General features: G+C 42.4%; 1 protein-coding gene across 1 annotated transcript in view; it reads left to right on the top strand.

Moving 5' to 3' along the window:
* LOC136991348 (obscurin-like) overlaps positions 1–21,580 on the top strand; it is a 143,932-nt gene that overhangs the window by 50,027 nt on the left and 72,325 nt on the right. Inside the window, 19 exon segments of the mRNA XM_067292215.1 lie at positions 420–686; positions 1,088–1,351; positions 2,280–2,502; positions 2,504–2,544; positions 3,411–3,677; positions 4,896–5,159; positions 5,909–6,175; positions 7,012–7,275; positions 9,883–10,146; positions 10,494–10,757; positions 11,072–11,335; positions 11,898–12,161; positions 13,615–13,878; positions 14,388–14,654; positions 15,629–15,895; positions 16,590–16,856; positions 18,219–18,485; positions 19,676–19,948; positions 20,400–20,666. Coding sequence (XP_067148316.1) covers positions 420–686; positions 1,088–1,351; positions 2,280–2,502; positions 2,504–2,544; positions 3,411–3,677; positions 4,896–5,159; positions 5,909–6,175; positions 7,012–7,275; positions 9,883–10,146; positions 10,494–10,757; positions 11,072–11,335; positions 11,898–12,161; positions 13,615–13,878; positions 14,388–14,654; positions 15,629–15,895; positions 16,590–16,856; positions 18,219–18,485; positions 19,676–19,948; positions 20,400–20,666 — 4,785 coding nt within the window.

Genomic DNA, 21,580 nt, shown 5'->3' with positions numbered 1-21,580 from the left:
TTCCCCATCCAGCATCAGCGTTCAGTGTGCTCTGTGTTGCATGTATGTGTGTTGTGCTGTCTTCCCGGAGACCTTTCTCAAATGAATGCTGCTGATGTGCTTGTGTGTTTTATTGAATTAGTATGGAAACATAAGACACCTTGGGATTTTCTGTTAAGGAGGGCTTAGCACCCTTAATGATGAGGATAAGTTTGTCAATAATATGTGTGATCCAAACCGAATCAGAGGCTTTGATTCCCAAAGAACAATTCACTTAAGGGTTTTTTTCTTCCAGCCAGAGAAATGGCAGGATGTGTTTGAGGATAAGAGTGGTGGAATAAGGCCTGGGTAGTTACGTGATAAATCACAGTTCAGCCTTTTACCGGAGGTGCTGGGGTAAGGCTTTGAGTTGCAATGCCTGTTCATTGTGCGTCTCTCAGCCCTGCCAGTTCGTTTCAAAAAAGAACTGAAGAACGAGGAAGGCACAGAGAGCGGAACGGCCACTCTGCAGTGCGAGCTGAGCAAGGCGGTTGACTCGGTCGAGTGGAGGAAGGACGAGAAGGTGCTGATGCCAAGCGGCAAATACAAAATGAGACAGGAAGGCCGTTTTGCCGAGCTGGTAATCCAGGATCTGGAATTGACGGATGCTGGGAATTACACTTGCGTGTGCGAAGACCAGAAGACAACAGCTGCTTTGCGAGTGAACGGTAAACGTTCTACCCCTGTTTATCATTTAGCCCTTCCCTGAAACTTCGTGTGTTGGACGCTCGGTGTTTTCTGATCTTCTGAGGACCTGCCAGTATGGTTTCTTAGAGAGGTTTCATGTTCTTAGCTCTGTGATGACTATGAGTCACCCTGCTAAAGGACATTTCCCTGTGCTTTTTTGCTTTGACGCAGCATAGCTAGGTTCTGTGCTGTTTTCTCTCATTTCTTTTCCTTTACTGTAGGAGTTCTTCCCCCCCCCCCCCCCCCAAACTTACCACTCTATTCATCTAGCAGTAACGCATGTTTAACTAAATGTATATGCTGCAGTCTGGTAGCTCACGGAAAAGTCCAGGTCATTTCATTCTAGCTCTGATTCCGTCTCTGTTGGTATTGCGTCCTTCAGCCTTGCCTATCCTCTTCCAAGAAGAACTGGTGAACAAGAAAGCTACGGAGGGAGAGGCAGTCGCTTTGCAGTGTAAACTCAGCAAGTCAGCCCCGGCCGCATGGAGAAAGGGGCATCAGGTTCTCAAGCCAAGTGAGAAATACAAAATAAAACAGGAAGGCCCCTTTGTGGAGCTGATGATCCAGGATTTGGATTTGACAGACGCTGGCGATTACAGCTGCGCGTGTGGAGATCAACAGACTACAGCTGCGTTGATAGTAAATGGTAAAAAGAAATCTGAGGCGCATGCCCCAAGTAAACCTGTATATTCCAGACACTCTTCCTCTTTTTCTCCTATTGCATCTTTTTCCTGTATATTTTCCAGCTCCTCCATTGCTGATTGATTTTCCTTTCCTGTTTTCCTTCTCTCTCTTTTTACCCAATCTCTTCTTGATGTGCTGTTTGTCTTCCTAGATGCTATGTTTAAACAGCAAATGGAGTACAGGTTCCCAACTCAGTACAATCTCCTAGTCCAGTGTAGCTGCTTGTTTAAAAGTTTTCCCACAGGAATTGTCCTAAAAGTGGGACTAATATTTGCTTTGTGTTACTTAGAACGTTGCTCCCAAGACGAGCAAGCTTTTGTCGGTATATGATGCTACACACTGACTGTCTTAATGAAAACGCAGCCTTTTTATGCTCCTGCAGTTCCCACCCCTTTTTTGTCGATTTTTTTTTAGTCTCCCAAAGCACGTATTTTATCTCTGCAGAAAGCTGGCAGCCTGTTTGTAACTGTTTTATTTGAAGGAGCCCTGTTTATAGAAGTACAGACAGTGCAATAAATCGGGCATTTCTGTAGAACCGCTGGTTCTCTCAAAGGAAACAAAAAGCTTTAGGCCTCGCATTGAAATGTGGCCTCTGGTTTTATGCCTATACTTCTGTTGATGCATATAATAAAGGGTGATGACTCGATCTTGTCAACTAAGGCTGCAGATAGAAAGACAGGCTTTTGAAGCAGATTTTAAAGGGTGAGGACAGGAAATTAAAAGGCAAACTGAAATCTCTTGAAATGCTAGAGATTTTAACACAGTCCTGAAATGTAAAGGTTTTATGGCATCAGTGACATGCAGCTGCAGAGAAATAAGAAAAGAGAGTAAGTTCATGGGTCAGACTTTCTCAGCTTTGATGCCGTGTCCATATTGCATTTACTCTACAGTCCTACCTACTCTTTTCATCAAAGAACTGGTGGATGAAGAAGCTACGGAAGGTAAAAGCGTCTCTCTGCGCTGCGAGCTGAACAAGGCTGCCGCTAACGTGGAGTGGAAAAAGGGACTCAAGACCCTCAAATCAAGTGACAAGTATAGAATGAAACGAGAAGGTGTCGTTGCTGAGCTCATAATCCAAAACGTAGACACGGCGGATGCTGGAAATTATTGCTGTGTGCGGAGACCAGCAGACTATGGCTGTTTTAACAGTACATGGTAAAACACGCAAACCCAGAAACGTGCTTAAAGTAACTGTAGTGTTTCCTCCGTTCATTTGGATGGGCACCCAGTGCGCCCTGCCACCTCCTTCACTGTGACTTAGCGATTTTTAGGTTTCCAAAAATTCATAGAAATTAGGTTATTCCCCGATAAGCTTTTTTCAGGGAACTTGCAATCTTACTCCCATACTTCATTCCTGGGACAACAAGGTGCTTTTATACATACGGGCCAGTTGTCATTGTATTCAGTTAGTCTCATGTGTAAAGCAAGCTGAAACCTTCTAGCTGCCAGTCATTCTCAGTGAGAACTTTGATTTTTGCTGAAACGGATGTGTTTGAAAGAGAGTGTCAGTTCAGGTAAAAATGTTAGTTTTCCCTCCATGTACTGAAATGAATATTTTCATTTCAAACTGACATTTTAGAATGAAACTTCAGTGTTTCATTTTTTATGTCGAATGTCTTTTCATTTGCTTAAATATGTGAAGGCAGAGCGAACATCCTCCTTTCATTTCAGTTTAAAAGTTCATATGAGAAAACCAATTTTTTTTCAAAAATTTCAAATTAAGATTTATTTTTTGCTTGAAATTTTACAGGAAAAAATTGGGTTTTCTACTGATGTTTTCTACTTCTGTCTGTATTGATCTGTGACTCTAAGTACATGTAAAATATCTCTGTGTATTACTGCAAATATTGAGTCCTTGCCTGGTGATACGATTTCTTTCCTCATACTGATTCCTGGAGGCTTGTGACAGTTTATGTTCTTGTATTGGCATATCAGTTCAAGATAATAGGGACAAGGAGGAGGATGTTTAATTTTAACTCTTTGGAGCATTACGTCTCACTGCCCATCTTGCTGTCTCTCAGCTTTGCCTGCGTTTTTCAAAGAAGGGCTGAAGAACAGAGAAGCCACAGATGGTGCAACAGCCACTCTGCGCTGTGAGCTAAGCAAAGTCGGTGTCCCGGTGGAGTGGAAAAAAGGGGACAAGCTTCTCAAACCGAGTGATAAGTATAGGATGAGACAGGAAGATACTTCTGCAGAACTACTGATACGAGACCTGGAGGTAGAAGATACAGGAGAATATATGTGTGTGTGTGGAGATCAGAAGACCTCGGCTGTATTGACAGTCCATGGTAAAGAAACCAATTCTCGCTTATGGTATCGGTATCTCAGAGATCCCCCTTTTCTTTGAGATGTCCCTTTCTTGCCTGTTTTGATGTTTTGATTCTGCAGCCTTTTCTTGGTCTGCTGGCTCATTTTAAAGCGAAAAAAGCACCCATATGTAAGGCCAGAAGTGACTAGGCCTCTCACAACGTGTTTGTTTTCAGAGAATTTGGCACTCACGTCTCACTTGCATCAGTGGATTTCAATGCTTAACTTGAAGGAAAGTTTGTTTTAAAAATGCTGAGCTCAGTTAGGAAGAGGTGGGGTTTTTTTTCGTTCAGGAATGGATGACTGTGCTTCTTCCTTGCAGGACTGTGATACATCCTGCTGATGGGGAAGAAAAAACCCAAACCATTTTTCTGAAGGTCCTGATTTAAGGAGTAGTGAGAGAAATTTTGTTCCTCCCTCTGCCATGGTGAATAGTGTGACAGTCTTGGTTATGCTTTAGCGGAGGCAATTCACATGTAGTTCCAGTAAATGAAAGAATTGTTTTCATTTGAGATATACCTTAATGCTGAAATGCTTTTAAGGACATGGACAAAACTATGGAGGCAAAACTCTGTCTTCTCTCAGATTTCTCTGCATGCTTTCCCTTCCTCTTCTTTATCCTGATCAAATACACTTCTGTTCTTCCCTTCTTCTAAACTAGCATTTTCTTCCCCGTGCCAGTCACTTGCTGAAAAACCTCCCCCTGCCCCCAGTTCCTGATATTAGAGCCATTATGCCCTTGGAAATTATGGCTTAAAGGTGCACCTAAAGTTAGTTTGCCAGTTTTTTTCTGATCAAGAAAGGTAAATTATGATATCGGGGAAGGTATTTCCTGTAGAGATCTGCAAAAAACAAGGCTGTCATCAAGGGCAATGACTTTCAGTCAAGTGATTAGTGTTCAGGACAGATGAACTCACATGGCAGTAGATACAGAGGACTATTGGAATCAGCTGGGAAATGGTGAGCATGCTGCATAAGTCAACATTAGAAGAAGGTTATTGTGACAATTATCCCTCTAAGGTCCCGCAGTAGTTTTCTAATAGATGCAATTTTCAAGACAGTGCAGGATCACTGTTGAAGGAGACTGTGATTTAGTTTGCTCTAATAGAGCGAAGGACAGGGCTCAGAACCTAGTCCTGTGCTCCTCAAGATCTGATTAATGGTTTTGATGGACTCTTTGTTTATATTACATCCCTTAGCTTTGCCTGCATTATTCAAAAAAGAACTCATTAATATGGAAGCCACAGAAGACGGAACAGCTACTCTACGCTGTGAGCTAACTAAATCCGCTCCAGTGGAGTGGAGGAAAGGGCAAGAAGTCCTCAAGCCTAGTGACAAGTACAAAATGAGATTGAAGGATTCCATTGCGGAGTTGACAGTCCATGGCTTGGAGGAGCAAGATGCGGGAGATTACACATGTGTGTGCGGAGACAAGACGACGACTGCGTCATTGACAGTGCATGGTAAAATACATGGGTTTAATAGGGATTTTCTGCATTGTCATCTGTGATCTCAAGCAGGATCACAAACTGATCTTGATTCCATCTATTATTTTAAATTTTATGACAGCTGTACCAAGCGCTGGGGATATCTTTCCCTCACTTGGGGCTGATAAATAGCATCATACAGTCTTTTTAGTCCCTGATTTTTCTTGTTAATACAATCTGGAGGTAGATAATGAAGACCTTGGTGAAGTCATAAATAACACTTTACGTATTTCCAGAGAATTAATTTCTCTAGGTGTATCACTGAGATTTCATTTATTTTTTCTTGAATGGAATTAAAAGGTGATTATCCGTTGTGATAAAATAGAGAAAGACAGGTAGGAATGATACACTGTGTCTTGGAGGTTAAGTAACGGATCGTGTTCATTTTAAGTATTCATCTAATCTTAGCACAGGCTAGAGCTGTGCGTAGTTCCTTGAAAGTTCAGGGTCAGCTTTCTACTATTTATATCTTAAAATGCCTTTAAAGCATATCTTCTGATACTGAGTTTTGCAACACTGATTTCCAGTTCAGTTGTGACAATGCCAAATGTGGCCTATTGCAAAGCAAAAGGCAGGGATGCCCCTGAAATCACTGTAATTTGCCACTCAGGTACTGTATATTTTAATCAAAATTTTTAGAGCTTAAGGGTTTTAATCCAGTGGAGCAATCAAGATGCAGTATTTCCTCATTTTTAAAGTGCTCTCTCTTAACCTATGATCTTCAGCCCTTCCTCCACATTTTAAGAAAGAATTGAAGAACATGGAAGCCACAGAAAGTGGCATGGCCACTTTATGCTGTGAACTGAACAAGCCTGCAGCTTCCGTGGAATGGAGAAAAGGTGACAGAGTCCTGAAGCCAGATGAGAAGTTCACCATAAAACTTGAGGGCTCAATTGCCGAGCTGATGATTCGTGATTTAGATCTGACAGATGCTGGAGATTACACATGCCGCTATGGAGATCAGGAAACCACAGCTGCACTAAAAGTGAACGGTAAAAAATATATTCCCATTTCAGTGCATTATTTTCAACCATCTGTTTTTTAAAAGCATGGTAGTATCAGCTTCGAAATTGGAACCCTGTTTCTGATCAGTTTAGAAAACTGGATGGACATAGAAATAAGGGCCTGAATGTGCTGGTCAGTATCAGGTACTGGTCAAGCATTCACTGCAAAAATTCCAGGTTCCGTTGGGATATTCGTCTTGGTTCCAACTCACTTTGATGTTCATGTTCAGTAGTAGTTCCTAAAAAAGGACTATCATATGTCATCACTATGTTGATTGTAATGACGTTACAATCCTAAGGCAGAGAATATTACGATTTAATGATGGGATATTTTTGAGATAGTTTTCAGCCTGGTATTAAACATTCTTTGAGAATAATATGACAGTTAAGGTCTACTTAACCATGTTCTGAGGAGACATCTCATGGAAAAGTGAGATTGATGCCTCAGATAGCTATCATTTACAAACCTTTTTAGAAATGATTTGCATTGCGATAGAACAGACATTCCAGTTAGGCTTTATTTTCTGTTTTGCTAGGCAATAGCCAAAGTAATGCAGGACTCAGTCCTGCAGAGTTTGAAGAAATCGAGACTGGTGTGGTTCTCTATTTTCCTTCCAAAGACCAGTCTGTAAGAAAAACCTCTGCCTTGTGAGCAAGGTGTTCTCCACCTTTCTCAAGTCACCATCATGTGGTTCTCAGAGTGATCATTAATCCTGCGTTATTAGGGAAAGCTTTGCTTGTCACATGTAGTCCATGGACCACAGATAAATAGTTATTTGGATAGCTGCTATGGTCATGCATTCTGTTCATTTTGAATTCCTCAGCATTGCCTGTACACTTCAAGGAAGAAATGAAGAATGAGGAAGCCACAGAAGGTGAAACAGCCACACTCCAATGTGAGCTATCTAGGGCTGCCTCTGTGGAGTGGAAAAAGAAGCACAAAGTGCTCAAATCAAGTGAAAAATACACTATGAGACAGGAAGGTACCACTACACAACTGCTGATCCATGCTTTAGAAGTCAAGGATGCTGGGGACTATACCTGCGTGTGTGGAGACAAGAAGACTACTGCAGCACTGATAGTGCATGGTAAAATACCTGAATCAGAAAGTCAGATTTTAATGTGTGACATTTCTCTTACCTCCTCTAGAAGCCTCAATACTGACTCAAAATGAATTCTTTCTCTTGCCATCATTAATTGTTTTTATAATGTGTTTTCTTGCCTTTTTTTCTGATTTTCATCCATTTCTAACTAGAATTCTAGTTTCATTGGTTATACTAATATTCTTCTCTGTTTTCCTCTTCCTGCTCTGGTTGATGCATGGTTACACTGCTTTATATCACACTTAAAGCTGAAGGATTCCACTTGCTTGCATTTTTTGTTTTGCTTTACCTGCTTTGGACTTGAGCGGGGAGAGATGGAGTAGCTGGTGCATTCATTTTTCTTAACTTGAAATCTAAGATCACTTTATGTTAAGATTTGACAGATAATTTTAAATAACACAAACAGAACTTGATTCTTGAACTTGACAGCGAGGACAGCAAGCAGTAGAGTTACATCCATCTTTCTCACCTGGAAAGTCAACGAATCAGTTTCTTTGCTCTGCTACCAAGACCTTTTCATCTTGATATTTACCAATAAAAAGGATGATTTCAGTCTTGAACCCCCAGTTTAACTATAGAAAATAGAACTGGAAAGGATTCTGCAGATTATCTAGTCCACCCTTGAGCCCCAAGGCACCTCTGCCTAGCCTGTGCTTAAAAACCTCCAGTGGTAAAGAATCCACAATACCTTCAATAACTCACTCCACTGCCTGACTATCATTATTGCTGGAAAGTTCTTCCCAGTGCCAAACCAAAATCTTTCTTAGGTTGGCTTAAGTCATTACTTCTTGTCCCATTTTCTGTGGACATGGAGAAATATTTATTATCATTCTCTTTCTGAAACTCTTCTACAGATTTGAAAACTTTTGTCATGTCTCCATTTTATCTTCTCTTTTCTGGCCTAAGCAACTTCAAGTCTTTTACTTTTTCTGCATAAGTCATGTTTTCTAGACTTTGGCCCACCCTTGTTGCTTTCTGGACCATCTTCAGTTGATCCACATCTTTCTAGAAGTGTGGTGCCCCAAAATGGACAAAAATGCTCCATCCGAGGTTTTACCAGAGTGGAGTAGGATGAAGGAACTTCGTATGTCTTGCATATGACACTCCCGTTTATATATCCTATTATGATGATTGCTTTATTCACATCGAAATTGCACTTTTGACTTGAATTTGCTATGTGATCTCTTGTTAACCCCAAATCCCTCTCTGCAGATCTGCTCCCTATTGCTCCCCATCTTGTACTTGTGTTGCTGACTGCTCCTGAATATATTTTGCACCTGCTCTTGCTGAATTGCAGCCTATTTTTCACACCACTGTTTTGTCAAGATCCTCTTCATCCTAATCCTCTCGCAAAGTGCTTTGAGCTTCTCTTCCTTCCCAGCTTTGTATCATCTGCAAATTTAATAAGACTACTCTGAATTTCATTGTCCACATCACTAAAGAAAATCCTGAATAGTACTGAACTCCAGACAGAGTCTTGAGGAGCTTTGCTCAATTCATTCTTCCACTGTGAGTTTCTCCCTCCCTTTGCCCATCAGATGACAGAGCCCAGGAATGAGGAACTGCCCCTGAACTTCTTGAGACATGCAGGGTACCTGGCCTTTCTCATTTTGGCCCTATGTTCTGTAATAATTACTTCACGCTCATTAATATCTCTCGCATTTTATAGGTCTCTTGAGTTTCAGGCCATTGAAGAATTTGTGATTTAGGCAGGCTATTCCTGATGTTTCCTTGAGGAGGGATAGTTTGTAGTTAATATTGTAATTATTGCCCTTGATATTGTTTCTTCAAGAAGTTACCGCTTTCTCACACTGCCTTGTCCTGTAAGTTTGTTTCTGCTTGGTCATAAATAACAATTCTTGCATTTATTTAATCTTGCTTTCTTGCTGCAAACAGAAGTTTCCTTTTGTTCTTCTCCATTATTGCTATTTCTAAAAACCATGAGCTCTTCTGCTTCATAATTGGTGTGAGCCCAGTTATCCTCTTCATCCGTAGTCTCAAATATTTATTTCTTACTAGTCAGAGTCAGAACTTGGAGAGCCTTCTCTCCTGTTCTTTCCTACACATTCTATGTACAAAAGTGGTCTTCACGCCATTCCAAAGATTTAGCAGACATTGTCCCATCCTATTGCTTCCCCAACTAATATTACCACATTACCATCCAGTCTTATGCTCCGAATGATTGTTAGCTGTTTCAAAAGGGGGATAGCTATGAGGATACACCTGAACTTCCTGCTGTGATGGCCTTTATCAGATGTCCACAATGGAGACACCCTTCCTCTTCTTTTTCTTTTTTATTATTACCCAAGCACTTTCGAGAGGTCAGTCCAATTCTGCTCCTCAGCTTCATTCTGACTCTTGGGCTAGTTGTGTAGGTATCCTTAGCACATAAGGCAAAACCTTATATATTTTTTCTTTAGCTTTTCTTCCTGACCATGGTGTAACCGGCTATGTTATTTTCTCAGACTGAATTATACTGAGGAAATTAGAGCTTTGTCTATACATGAAGACTTCCTCCCATTCCTGCTGTTTATTCTTTTTGTTTTGGTGACCAAGTACAGCATGTCATGAAAATGTTTGCTTTGTTCTTAGCCCTTCCTGCTCTCTTCAAAGAAGAATTAAGAAATGAAGAAGCTACTGAGGGTGGAGTAGTCACTCTGCGCTGTGAGTTGACCAAAACGGCTTCAGTGGAGTGGAAAAAGGGATGTACGTTACTCAAACCTAGTGAGAAATACAAAATGAGGCAGAAGGATGCCACTGCAGAACTGGTGATCCATAATCTAAATGAGAATGATGCTGGTGATTATACTTGCGTGTGTGGGGACAAGCAGTGCACAGCTTCCTTAGCAGTATACGGTAATAACCATTATCATGTAGATGTCCTAATTATCAGGCTTATGGGTTGGATTTGTTTTGTTGCCTGTGTCCGTTGTCATCTCTGCATAGTTTCTCTGAGTCTGACTTTACATGTCATGGTCATGAGAATTAATTCACATTTTATGGTTTATTTGGAAAGACCTGCACCCCAACTCCTAATGCAATACATATATTTAGGACCTGATCCTCTTGTGAAGTACATGCAAGATCAGGCCCTAAGGCAGCTCGCCACTCTTCCTCTAGCTTTTCCTTCCCCCACCCCTGCCCTTCACCTGGAGGTTGTGTTTGCTGCTCCATTTTTAACACTCTGTCCATTACATCCTCAGCTCTGCCTGCAGGCATCAAGGAAAGCCTGAAGGACGAGGAAGTAACAGAAGGTCAAACAGCCACTCTGCGCTGTGAGCTGACCAAAGTCGCTCAAGTAGAGTGGAGAAAGGGGAGCAGTTTGCTTAAAGTCAGCGACAAATACAAAATGAGACAGGAGGGCACGGTCACAAAGCTGCTTATCCATGACGTAGAATTGAAGGATGCTGGAGAATACACTTGCGTGTGTGGAGAACAGGAGACAACAGCTGCCTTGACAGTGCATGGTAAAAACCATATACATCTATCTGTATTGTCAACACCGTGTATTTCTCTACCAGCTCATCTGCTATTTGTTGTGTGTTCACCTGTGGTTGAATTTGTTTCATTTAACTTGTAAGCTGTCTCTAAGATCTGGTTGCATCCAGGCTGATTTTCTTCTTTGCCTATTGGTTTGTTTAATGTCCTAGAATTATGCGGAAACTGTTCCCACCGTAAAGTGTTCTCTGCTTCTGTACCTTAGCAAACTTCTCCCTCTCCCTACCATCAGCTGTGTGGATTTTGTCGTTTTTAATGTCTTTGTCCGTTCTGTGACCTTCAGCCCTGCCTGCAATATTCAAAGAAGAACTGAAGAACCTGGAGGCCATAGAATGCCAAACAGCAACTCTGCACTGCGAGCTGACCAAGGCTGCATCTGTGTCATGGAAGAAAGGGAACAAAATACTCAGAGCAAGTGAAAAATACATCATGCGACAGGATGATGCCATTGCTGAGCTCGAAATTCGTGAGCTAGATCTGCAGGATGCGGGAGACTACACGTGTGTGTGTGGGAACCAATGCACCACTGCTTCTCTGACAGTGAATGGTAAATTCACCTTGCAGATGTGTGTTTATTTTAATTTGCTTCTCTGAAGGATACTAGTACTGTGTAAATCATTCAGCTACCAGCTTTAGACTTTTTCCTAGGAATTCGTGTGTGCAGGAAAGGAGAACTTCTTGTTCTGCCATCTTAATTTGGTCTGATATCCCTGCAAAGGGAGTAGAGGAAATGGCTGTTTCTCCATGCGGACAAGCTGCTATCCTGTAAATTTAAAGGAATAGTGCCTAGGAATGCTGGTGTTAGACCAGCTGAGATATCCTGCCCCCATGGAGGGTGGCCCTGAGATACATTCTCTAGGTTACATCTTGAATCCATCCAGCCACTTGTATTTTGACACAGTTCTTCTTTCAGCACAGTTCTTCTTTTCCTGCTGTTACTGCTGGGTTCAGTTTTCCAGATCATCGTAGTGATAACCTCAACCTGAATGGCTAGACTAAAGTCCCTGACTTGGCAAGATTTAAACATAAATTAAAAGGGTTCTTGATGCCAACTGCAAACTGCAGAGGTCTTAGTTTAAATACGCTGTGTATTGACTTTCCATTCCCAGCCCTGCCGGCGCTTTTCAAGGAAGAATTGAAAAATGAAGAAGTTACAGAAGGAGCATCAGTTTCTCTGTGTTGTGAACTAAGCAAAGCAGCTCCCGTGCAGTGGAAAATAGGGTCCAAAGTGCTCAAAGCAAGTGACAAATATCAAATGAGACAACTTGGCACTACTGCAGAGCTGGTCATTCATGACCTAGAAGTCAAAGACGCTGGAGATTACACCTGTGTTTGTGGTGACCGGAAGACAACAGCAACCTTAACAGTCCGTGGTAAAAAGGCACTATTAAATTAATAACTAGCTCTATGGATAGATATCACTCTGAAATTCAGCTCTTTCAGCCCTGGATCAGTAACCTGCCTTTGCTTTTTCCCTTTGTCTTCTCTTGTTCTATGCATAGCTCATTTCTTTCTGAAAAAGATTTGCTCAACACAAATTCGGGGGCATTATTAATCCCTCTCCCCCCAAAAGGAGGAAATGAGATGGGTTTTTTTCTTTTCTTCTCAAGCTTCCTGTTCTTGGGCACTTACATTTTCTAGCTTGTTTCCCCTCATCTCCTTTGTTTCACTTCCTCACTGTTCAAACAAGTAGTGAGGGATGGGGAAGCCCAAGAGGGAGGAGAGGTCACTCTGCTCTGTGACCTGGCCATGGCTGTTCCTGGGGACTGGCAGAAAGGGCACCAGATTTTTAAAATCATAAATGCAAAATGTGATAAGAGGTGCTATTTCAGAGCACTTTATGCTATTTCATAACCTAGGTTTGAAGGATGTGGGGGACTAAACCTCTATGTGGGGACCAGCAAAGTAGAAACTACCTTGACAGTTAGGAATTAAAAAAAAAAAAGACAGGTTTTCAGCAGTTACACTCTTCTTTGTTCTACCAGCTCCCAATAAACCAAATCAGAAATAAATCCTTGTTTTATGTTAATAATCTCATTACCTGATGTTCTGCTCTCCTCTCATTAATGGGCATGTGTTTTAGTGCAGGAACCTTCCTTGGCTTTGAGGAACTGTGGTCAAAGGGACCCAGTTCTGTCCCCACCAGCTTTTTCCAGCAACTTCTAACTCTCTCCTGGGCTTTCCTGAAACATGCTTTTTTTCTGACCTGTCTGAGAAGTGGTCTGTGTTTGCACTCCCTCCCCATTAATATTAGCTGTGCACAAGGCAGGTTTGTGGCTTAGATGTTAAGAATTAGTTTCTTTGAGGTTAATGTTCCTGTAGTTTGTTCTTCCTTCGGCTCAGATTTCCAAAATGGGAAAGTGAGAACCTGAAATTCTCCCGTTGCATGTTATGGCCCTTCAGACTTCAATTTCAAAACAGAAATAGGTTTCTTTTGAACTCTGGATGCTTTCATGTATATAGTTTTCAGTCAAACAAACAAAATCGCTCTACCAGCCTCCTGGAAATCATACCTATCTAAGTAAAATCATACCTATGTAAGTAAAATGCTACTGTATCCAGTAGAACTGTGTATCTCTGTATTGCTTTTTCCCTATGAAAAGCAGCAGACAGTCAGGGAATTAATTGTTGATGGTAAGTGAAACCATGCTCGCATCACGCTTGAAGAAGGATCCTTTCAGAGTTTCTGAACTTGGCTATTGCTAAGCAAGTTTAGAATAGGGTGAAAAAGGGAGGCATAAGGGGAAATAATCCCAAGTACCAAAAAGAAATTGGGATTTGAATTCTGCTTTTCTGATGACCACTTGTCCGTGTTGCATCCTTTAGCCCTGCCACCACTTTTTAAGGACGAGCTAATGAACAAGGAAGCAAAAGAAGGTGAAGATGTTGTTCTGCACTGTGAGCTTACCAAAGCTGCTCCTGTGGAGTGGAGGAAAGACCAGCGGATCCTCAAAGCAAGTGAGAAATACAAAATGAGGCAGGAAGGGACCAAGACAGAGCTGATGATTCGTGAAATAGCTGAGAAGGATGCAGGAGACTACACCTGTGTGTGTGGAGAGCACCAGTCTACAGCTGTGTTAACAGTCCAGGGTAAAAATTATCTCCTCTTTCCTGACTAGAAAAGTCTGTCCTCTCCTATCAGGTGTTCTGTTTTCTATCTCTGTTTGTCCAACCTTATTAACTGAAGTTCCATTTATTTGAAATAGTATTCCTTGTCTTTGATGATCTCCAGGCTGTGTATACCTGAAAATATTGTTCTGTATTCTCCTGTGCCCTCCTGCAGATCTGTAGAAGACCTCTTCAGTGATCAGGACACGTCAATTACTTTTATAGTTGGCAAAATCTTCTGCTGCCTTTAGGTCTTAGATTAGATGAAGCCTGTACATACTTGCTGGCCAATGTGACTTCTTGAAATCAACAACTTTGTTCTGCAGATATTCCTATTACCTCTCAGGGAAAATAACCTTGTAGTTTGGATTTAGAGCTTTGATGTTTAGATCCATCTGCAAAAAGCTATTTTGGTGTTTGCAATTTCTTTCTATTTTTTCTTTCCCAAAACCAATTTGCAGTATGTTGCAAGTTATGTTTCTATTTTATAGCCCTGCCGGCACTTTTTAAACAAGAGCTTCAAGATGCCAATACAGAAGAAGGTGGTACAGTAACACTGAAGTGTGAGCTTACCAAACCCAATGCTCTAGTGGAGTGGAGGAAAGGAGATATTATTCTCTACCCTGGTTTGAAATACGAGATGAAGCAGCAGGGCTCCACTACGGAGCTGGTCATTCATGACTTAGAACTGAAAGATTCAGGAAAGTACACCTGTGACTCTGGACATCAGCAGACAACGGCTGCAGTCACTGTGCATGGTAGGCAGGCAGAGTGCTGACCCTTGACTCAGTAAACACGGAGTGAAAGGAGCGTCTCTCAATGATCCCTACTGCTGTTTATTTGCTTTGTTGCTGGTCTTCGATAGCAGCATACATATTCGACTTGAGCCTGACACATGGTCAGGGTAGAAGGGTTCTGCTTATAGTATCTGGAATGATTAATCAGCATCAAAGCAATTAAACCTTGCCAGGATGTCAAAATATAATGAATCCTTATGCCCTCTGAGTGCAGGGAGTTTGGCTGCATATGGGAATTTGGGGAATGATTGTTCATGGCTTTGGTAGGCCTAAGGGATGCAACGATTGGGCAGAGCTGTGGCTAAAGGATTTCTGTAACATGTTCTGAATGCGCAGTATTATTACTTGAGGCTTTGAGCCTCACGTATGAACTTTGAGTGTAAACTGCTGTGTCCTCATGGGTTTTCCTCAGCCCTTTCTTCCAAATTGAGCAAGACCTTTTCTGAAGTCTGAATTTCCCCTTCCTCTTCCATTTGTTGTCTTATTTTCATCTTACTGTACTATCTATTCCTGTTCTTGAGTGCTGACTTGGTCTTTTAGATGTTGGCAGAAGTTTTATTTGGGGATCAAGTCTGTCAGCCAAATATTGCAAACTCACAGATGTTTATTAAGGAAGAACAAGGGTCCATGTAAGAGAAAGAGCATCCCGCTGTGTCCCCGTGTTCTTTGACTAAACCATCCCTAGCTGGCATGGAGACACTGGCGTGGAGACCATTCGGTGGACCACTTTGTGAGACCAACTGTGTCCCTAATTTCACAATCTGTCCTCGCCTCTTGTTTCACCTAATGATTCAAGAAGGATGCTACCAAGAAAGAGAGCTGCAGCCCAAGGATTGTGGAATCAGGAGAGCAGACCGTTTCTGAAGAACGATGGTAGGATTGGGTCCGTTCAGGAGTAAAGCACTGTTAAAACATTTACCTCTCACATTTTGCAGCCCTGCCTGTCACATTTAAACAACCCCTTCAAAATAAGGAAACTGAGGAAGGAAGTACAGCTACGTTCTGTTGTGAGCTGTCAAAACCCAGTGCCGCAGTGGAATGGAAGAAAGGAGGAGTGGAGCTGCAGCCCAGCCAGAAATATGAAATGAGGCAGAGGGAGTGCTTGGTAGAGCTCTTAATACATAATCTCAAATTAGAAGATACAGGAGAATACAGCTGTGATAGTGGGGATCAGGAAACAAAGGCATCTTTAAATGTGAAAGGTAGGTGGTGTGAGCTGATTCATAAAGCAGTAGATATCATCCCACACAAAGCAACAGCTTGAATATGATTATTTTGAAGTGCATAATATTTTGCCCATAAATACTTCCCTTTGCATCTGATGCACCAGTTTGTTTGTTTTTTTTTTTTAAACGAGAATGGAAGAGGAAGATACTTTGTTATTCCAGTGCTGCATTGGTGTGTTGGGTTATAAGAAGAAACACTTTTTAGCCTTACAGCTTGGGAGAGATTAAAGGAAGAACAAGGCTTTAGCATAATGTCTGGACATTTCACGTGACATGTGACTTATGTATTTAAAAAAGGATTTTCTTCCAGATCCTGGAAAGAGACTCCTAACTACCTTTCTGATTTCTCAAGGCTGTCCGTGGAGTTTTCTGTATTTTTTTTTCTTTTGAGATCTTTGAGATCAACCAAAGGATAAGTTCATTCAAATAATTCAGCCCTGGAAAGGATTTGACCCAAGGAATACAGGAAAGAAACTTTTTAGGTGCAGATGTCTGCTTCTGGTGCAGCAAGATCTGTTACCAGCTCCAGGCAAACTAGAAAACGTGGATCCTGCCTGGGAATGTAGCGCTTGAAAATCACAGTAACTTTGTTCCCCTGAAAGTCAGTCTAGACATGGTAAGCAGGACATGACTCAGGCTCCTGTTTTTTCTTTTTTTCCCCTTCTTTTAGCCTTGCCAGTCCTTTTCAAAAAGGAGCTCAAGGACAAGGATGTGGAAGAAGGAGCTGCAGTGAAATTCCAGTGTGAGCTGACAAAGGATAAGGCAACTGTGGAGTGGAGGAAAGGCACCATGGAGCTCTTCCCATGTGCCAAATATGACATTAGTTTAAACGGTCGCATAGCGGAACTCGTGATCCACAATGTAGAACCAGAAGATGCCTCCGATTATACGTGTGATACAGGAGACCAGCAGAGCACAGCAGTCCTCAGAGTGAATGGTTAGCATTGCACCAAAATGGAGCAGAGGCTAGAAGGGTTTTGTGAAATTGTGTGGTTGATATTCTGTTAAGTCCTTCCAAAAGTAAGATAAAGAGCCAAGCAGGTGCTCGGTGATAAATCAGAAGATGGAGAAATGAATTTTATTGGAAGGGATTCAGAGAATGTCTATTTAAGTCTATAAGGCACAGTATCTAGGCTCATTCCTCTACTCTTAATAAAAGCAAGAAACTTTGCATCATGGGGATTTTGAAATTCTAATAGATCTTTATTTTTGGTGCTTTGCATTAATTACTGGTTCAGCTGGATCAATAATTAATCATAGGCCAGTTACAAAAGTGTGTTGTTTTGTATTGCTTTCTGTTTTTCATTGTCCTCTCATGAAAATCCTGAAAACATCGTGCATTTAAACAAACCAGGAATAATGTGTGTTGCTAATCATGGTCTGTGAAAGGTTTGTGACTGTCTCATTTGTTGGCTGGAACTTGTGTTTTCGATCTGAGCCACAGCTTTTCAAACTCCTGGTGGCTGAATCTGAGCCATGAAAGCAGCTGCTGGCTCACCTAGGAGTCCTGTGCTTGCTTTAGATATATCGCAACAGGAGCTAGATAGGAGAACCACAAGCACTGAAATTCCCCTTTTCTCAACTGCTCATGCACATGGGATGGATATTCCCTTCTCGCTTTTGTTGATGACAAGCTGTTGTCTGAGCCTGGTTTGAATGAGCGCGGTGCATTTATTTGTCCGTGCGCTGGAAGGACTTACTGTTGACAGTCTAGGGTCTTGGAAAGACAGCAGCGAAATAAAGCATTTGCTTACATTGTTTATAGTGTTGGAAGTGAGGAGTATCTCCATAACATCAACAGATTTAGACTAGTTTTAGTCTAAATTCGTTTTAGTCATCAAGTACCAGATTCTGCTTAGACATGATCTTGATGATCTTCTCTGGAGATATTCAAAAGCCGCCTGGACGCGATCCTGTGCAACATGCTCTAGGTGACCCTGCTTGAGCAGGGGGGTTGGACTCGATGATCTCCAGAGGTCCCTTCCAACCTCAACCATTCTGTGATTCTGTGATTAATCCATTTGAGAATTTTCAGGATCAAGATAAGTTGTGTGAAAGGTACTGTTACAAGGTGGATGCCCTTGCCTTTGAGAAGTGAACACATCTGAGGAGCTGTCTGATCCGCTCCTTTTCTAGATATACAGAATAAAAAAAATTTTTTTTGTCATTATCACGTAATCACCAAATGCAAATTTGTTCTGCAGCTTCAGAGCCCAGGTTCCTTGTGCTGAGCTGGGCAGAAGCCACATTCGTACATTCAAGCTAATGGGTTGTGCATTAATTGCTCTCAACTTTGCAGCCATCAAACCTCGGCTGAAGCAACAGCTGAAGAGCGAGCAAGTGGAAATGGGAGGAACGGCCAGGCTGCGCTGTGAGATCACCGTAGGCAAAGCAGCGGTGGAGTGGAGCAAAGATGGAGTCGTGCTTCGCCCAAGTTCCAAGTATGAAATGTGGCAGGACGGCACCCTCCGCGAACTGCGTATCCACCACTTGGAGCCTAGCGACGTCGGAGAGTATTCCTGCAAGGCTGGGGATGAGACAACCTCTGCAAAGCTGACTGTGAAAGGCAAGAGCCGTTTACTGGGGCAAGGGGATTTTCAGTTCAACGTGCTAAGATTTTGCAACATGTTACTGTTGTAATAAATGCACACAGAGTACAGGAGGGGTATCATGAAGCCATACAAAATCTTATTATGATGAGTGAATAAATGCACTGTTTTGCTTGGGGGCCCGGAGAGGATGAGGCAGCTGTAAGTTTCTGCTCATGTGGCTTTGAACGTTTGCTCGACATCATGTGAGTGATCAGATGGGTCGTCCCCAGCTTCCAGTCACCTGCCAACTGCATCTGGCCCTAATTCATTACAGACAGAGCTGTCTTTCAGACTGGGTCACTAGTGTGGAACAATCACTTCTAGCCACTCTATAGGCTGCTCTATATATTATGGATGCTCTATATACTATGCCCAACTGCACCCCTTTTCACACGTAGGGTGACCTCCGTTGTATAAATCTGTATTGTATTTGCTCAAGTGAGGACTGTGTTTCTTCCCCTTCAGTATTGCCCACGAGATTCAGGGTGTAGCTTCTGCCTCGTTGCAGGCTGTGCGATCTTTGCACAGATCTGCAAGTGCCCAGCTGTGATAGAAGCAGGACGCAAACTGAAATGCAAAAGCCCGTTGCTCCCGCTGACCCTGTTGGCCCTGCTGAGGGCACGGTGCCTCCCTGATACCCAGGCAGACTGGAGCAGCAGCACAGAGTATATGCAGTTCTGTTTGAAAACAGGCAGTGGTGGGGATCAGTTTTGAATGTGTTTAACATAATCTGAAGTGCAAACACAGCAGGTTTCCAGATCCTGAACTTGGAAGCTGGTATTCAATCTCTATTCGCCCGATTACAGGATACAGGATTACAAGAAGTAATTAAAAAAATAAATATGGAGCATATTTCTGAGAGAGAGAAAGAAAGAGTGATCCTGAAAGATATTGGCTGTCACTGAAGCCCCTGGCTGAAAGTGGTCGCACATCAGAGTTCAAAATATGTAATTTGAGAAGCTGTGATCTCTCCATCCTTGGAGATACTTAAAACTCTGCTGGTCGAGGCCCTGAGCAACCTCCTCTAAGTTGGCCCTGCTTTGAGCAGTGGTTGGATCAGGTGACCTCCAGAGGTCCCTTCCAGCCTATGTTATTTTATAATTCTATGATTTGGTCCACATTTTGGCTTTCGTGGCTTGACTACTGAACCCTGGACTTTTTGCAGAGCCTGACGTGACCATTGTGAGTGGCCTAAAGGACATGGTGGTGTTTGAGGGGGACGACGTGACTTTTCAGTGCCAAGTTTCTCATGAGAACGCAAGGGACGTTGAATGGAAGCTGCAGGATGTTGCTCTGCAAAACAATGAAATGAATGAAATCTCCGTGGAAAAGGGGAAGATTCACACCCTGACGTTAAGGAAGGTGACTGAGCAGGACATTGGGGCTGTTGCTTTCCGAGTGGGACCACACACATCTACAGCAATGCTCACAGTAAAAGGTAAGAGAGAGGAACAGGACTGGAGAGAATAGGCAGCAATTTGATTTTGCGCGTGCTGGCAGTACAAGGCCCAACCTGTCCATCGTTCACTCCTTGCTAACTCACCGTAGTCGGGTGCTCGTGCTTGAGCTCCAGAGTGATATGGAGGCAGAAGAAATTCTCAAACGTCCTTCTCCTTCCCTTTTCGAAACTGCTTGCCTGGTCAAAGTCCCCATGCCATCTGAACTAGACAAAATATGTGCAAAATTTTTTATTAGTATTTCCTTAACTTCTAGAAACTTCTGCCAATGGCTTTCATTCAAAATCCGTTCACTTGTTTTAACCACCCCAGTATCTTACACAGAAGTTAAAGCTTTTTTTTAATACTTAACTGTTCAACTGTAAGTTGCAACTGTAGGGAAGCAAGATATGGGTGACTGTAAATTCACCTCTGCTGTGTTTGTAATTTCAGTGCCACCTCCAGTCTTTAAGGAGAAATTACAGGACACAGAATTGCAGGAAGAAGAATCGGCCATCCTTCACTGTGAGGTCTCCCAGCCTAATGTCGCGGTGGAATGGAAGAAGGGCTCCCAAGTGATTTCCCCAGGCTCCAAGTATGAAATTAGGCAAGAGGGAACAATCCATACTTTAAAAATTTATCATTTAAAACCAGAAGACTCGGGCAAATACATCTGTGATAATGGAAACCAGCAAACAGCAGCCACTTTAACTGTTAAAGGTAAGCTGTTTTGTTTTGTTTTTAAGAAAGACTTATTCCACTTTCATAACTTAGTACTAGCGTGCGGGTGTTATCTACTGTCCTTGACTTCCGATGAACTTTGCTGGCATACAGCAGCTGAGGATGCAGTCTTTTTGCTTTCAGAAGTTATTTTAAATCCTCTAGTAAGTGTCTTCAGCAATGAACATGGAGAGATGCAGGTGTAATAACTGCTTGCACAGTTCTAGACCCCAGGGGCTTCTGTCTGAGTGACCAGACAGACAATTTTGATCCTTAACCACCTCTGTCCTTTGAGCTGCAGTCCCGCCTGGGCAAATGGTGCTCCAGAGTCCAAGTGCTCAAACTTACCAGGGCACTCAGCTGCAGCTGAGAAGTGAGCCATCAAAGTACTTTCAGTGTCTAGGCTCCTAAAAACAGGTGTAACGTGTCAGTTTGTCTGCTTTTAAAAATCTACCCCGATCCAAATACAACGTTAACGTAGCTTTTCCTGAGATAAAAGATCGACTAATGTAAATAGGGGCCATGAAATTAATGTGAAATGCTGTCTTTTAAAATATCCCATGAGGTCTCTCTCGTGAAGGGCTTGTACCTGCCTGCTCTCACACTAGCTCCAGGATCTAGCAGTGCCTGAATATTTGTCCTATAAGCAGCTGTACTGAGCGTATCTGTCCTTTTGTGTCTCTGTGTGTGGTCCCAGCCATTCCAGCAGTCTTTGTAAAAAAGCTCCAAAACCAGGAAGCCAAGGAAGGCTCTACGGTGACCCTTCATGCTGAACTCTCAAAACATGATGCGCCAGTGAGATGGAAAAAAGGGTCGGTCTTGCTCCAAGCCAGCAACAAATACGAGATGAAGCAGATGGGCTCTGTTGTAGGGCTACTCATCCACGAGCTACAGCTGAAGGATGCTGGGGACTA

Source organism: Apteryx mantelli, chromosome 2, assembly GCF_036417845.1.
Source record: "Apteryx mantelli isolate bAptMan1 chromosome 2, bAptMan1.hap1, whole genome shotgun sequence".
NCBI classification, from domain to species: Eukaryota; Metazoa; Chordata; class Aves; order Apterygiformes; family Apterygidae; genus Apteryx; species Apteryx mantelli.
The sequence above is the reverse complement of the archived record's forward strand: the minus strand, read 5'-3'. Positions and strand labels throughout refer to the sequence as shown.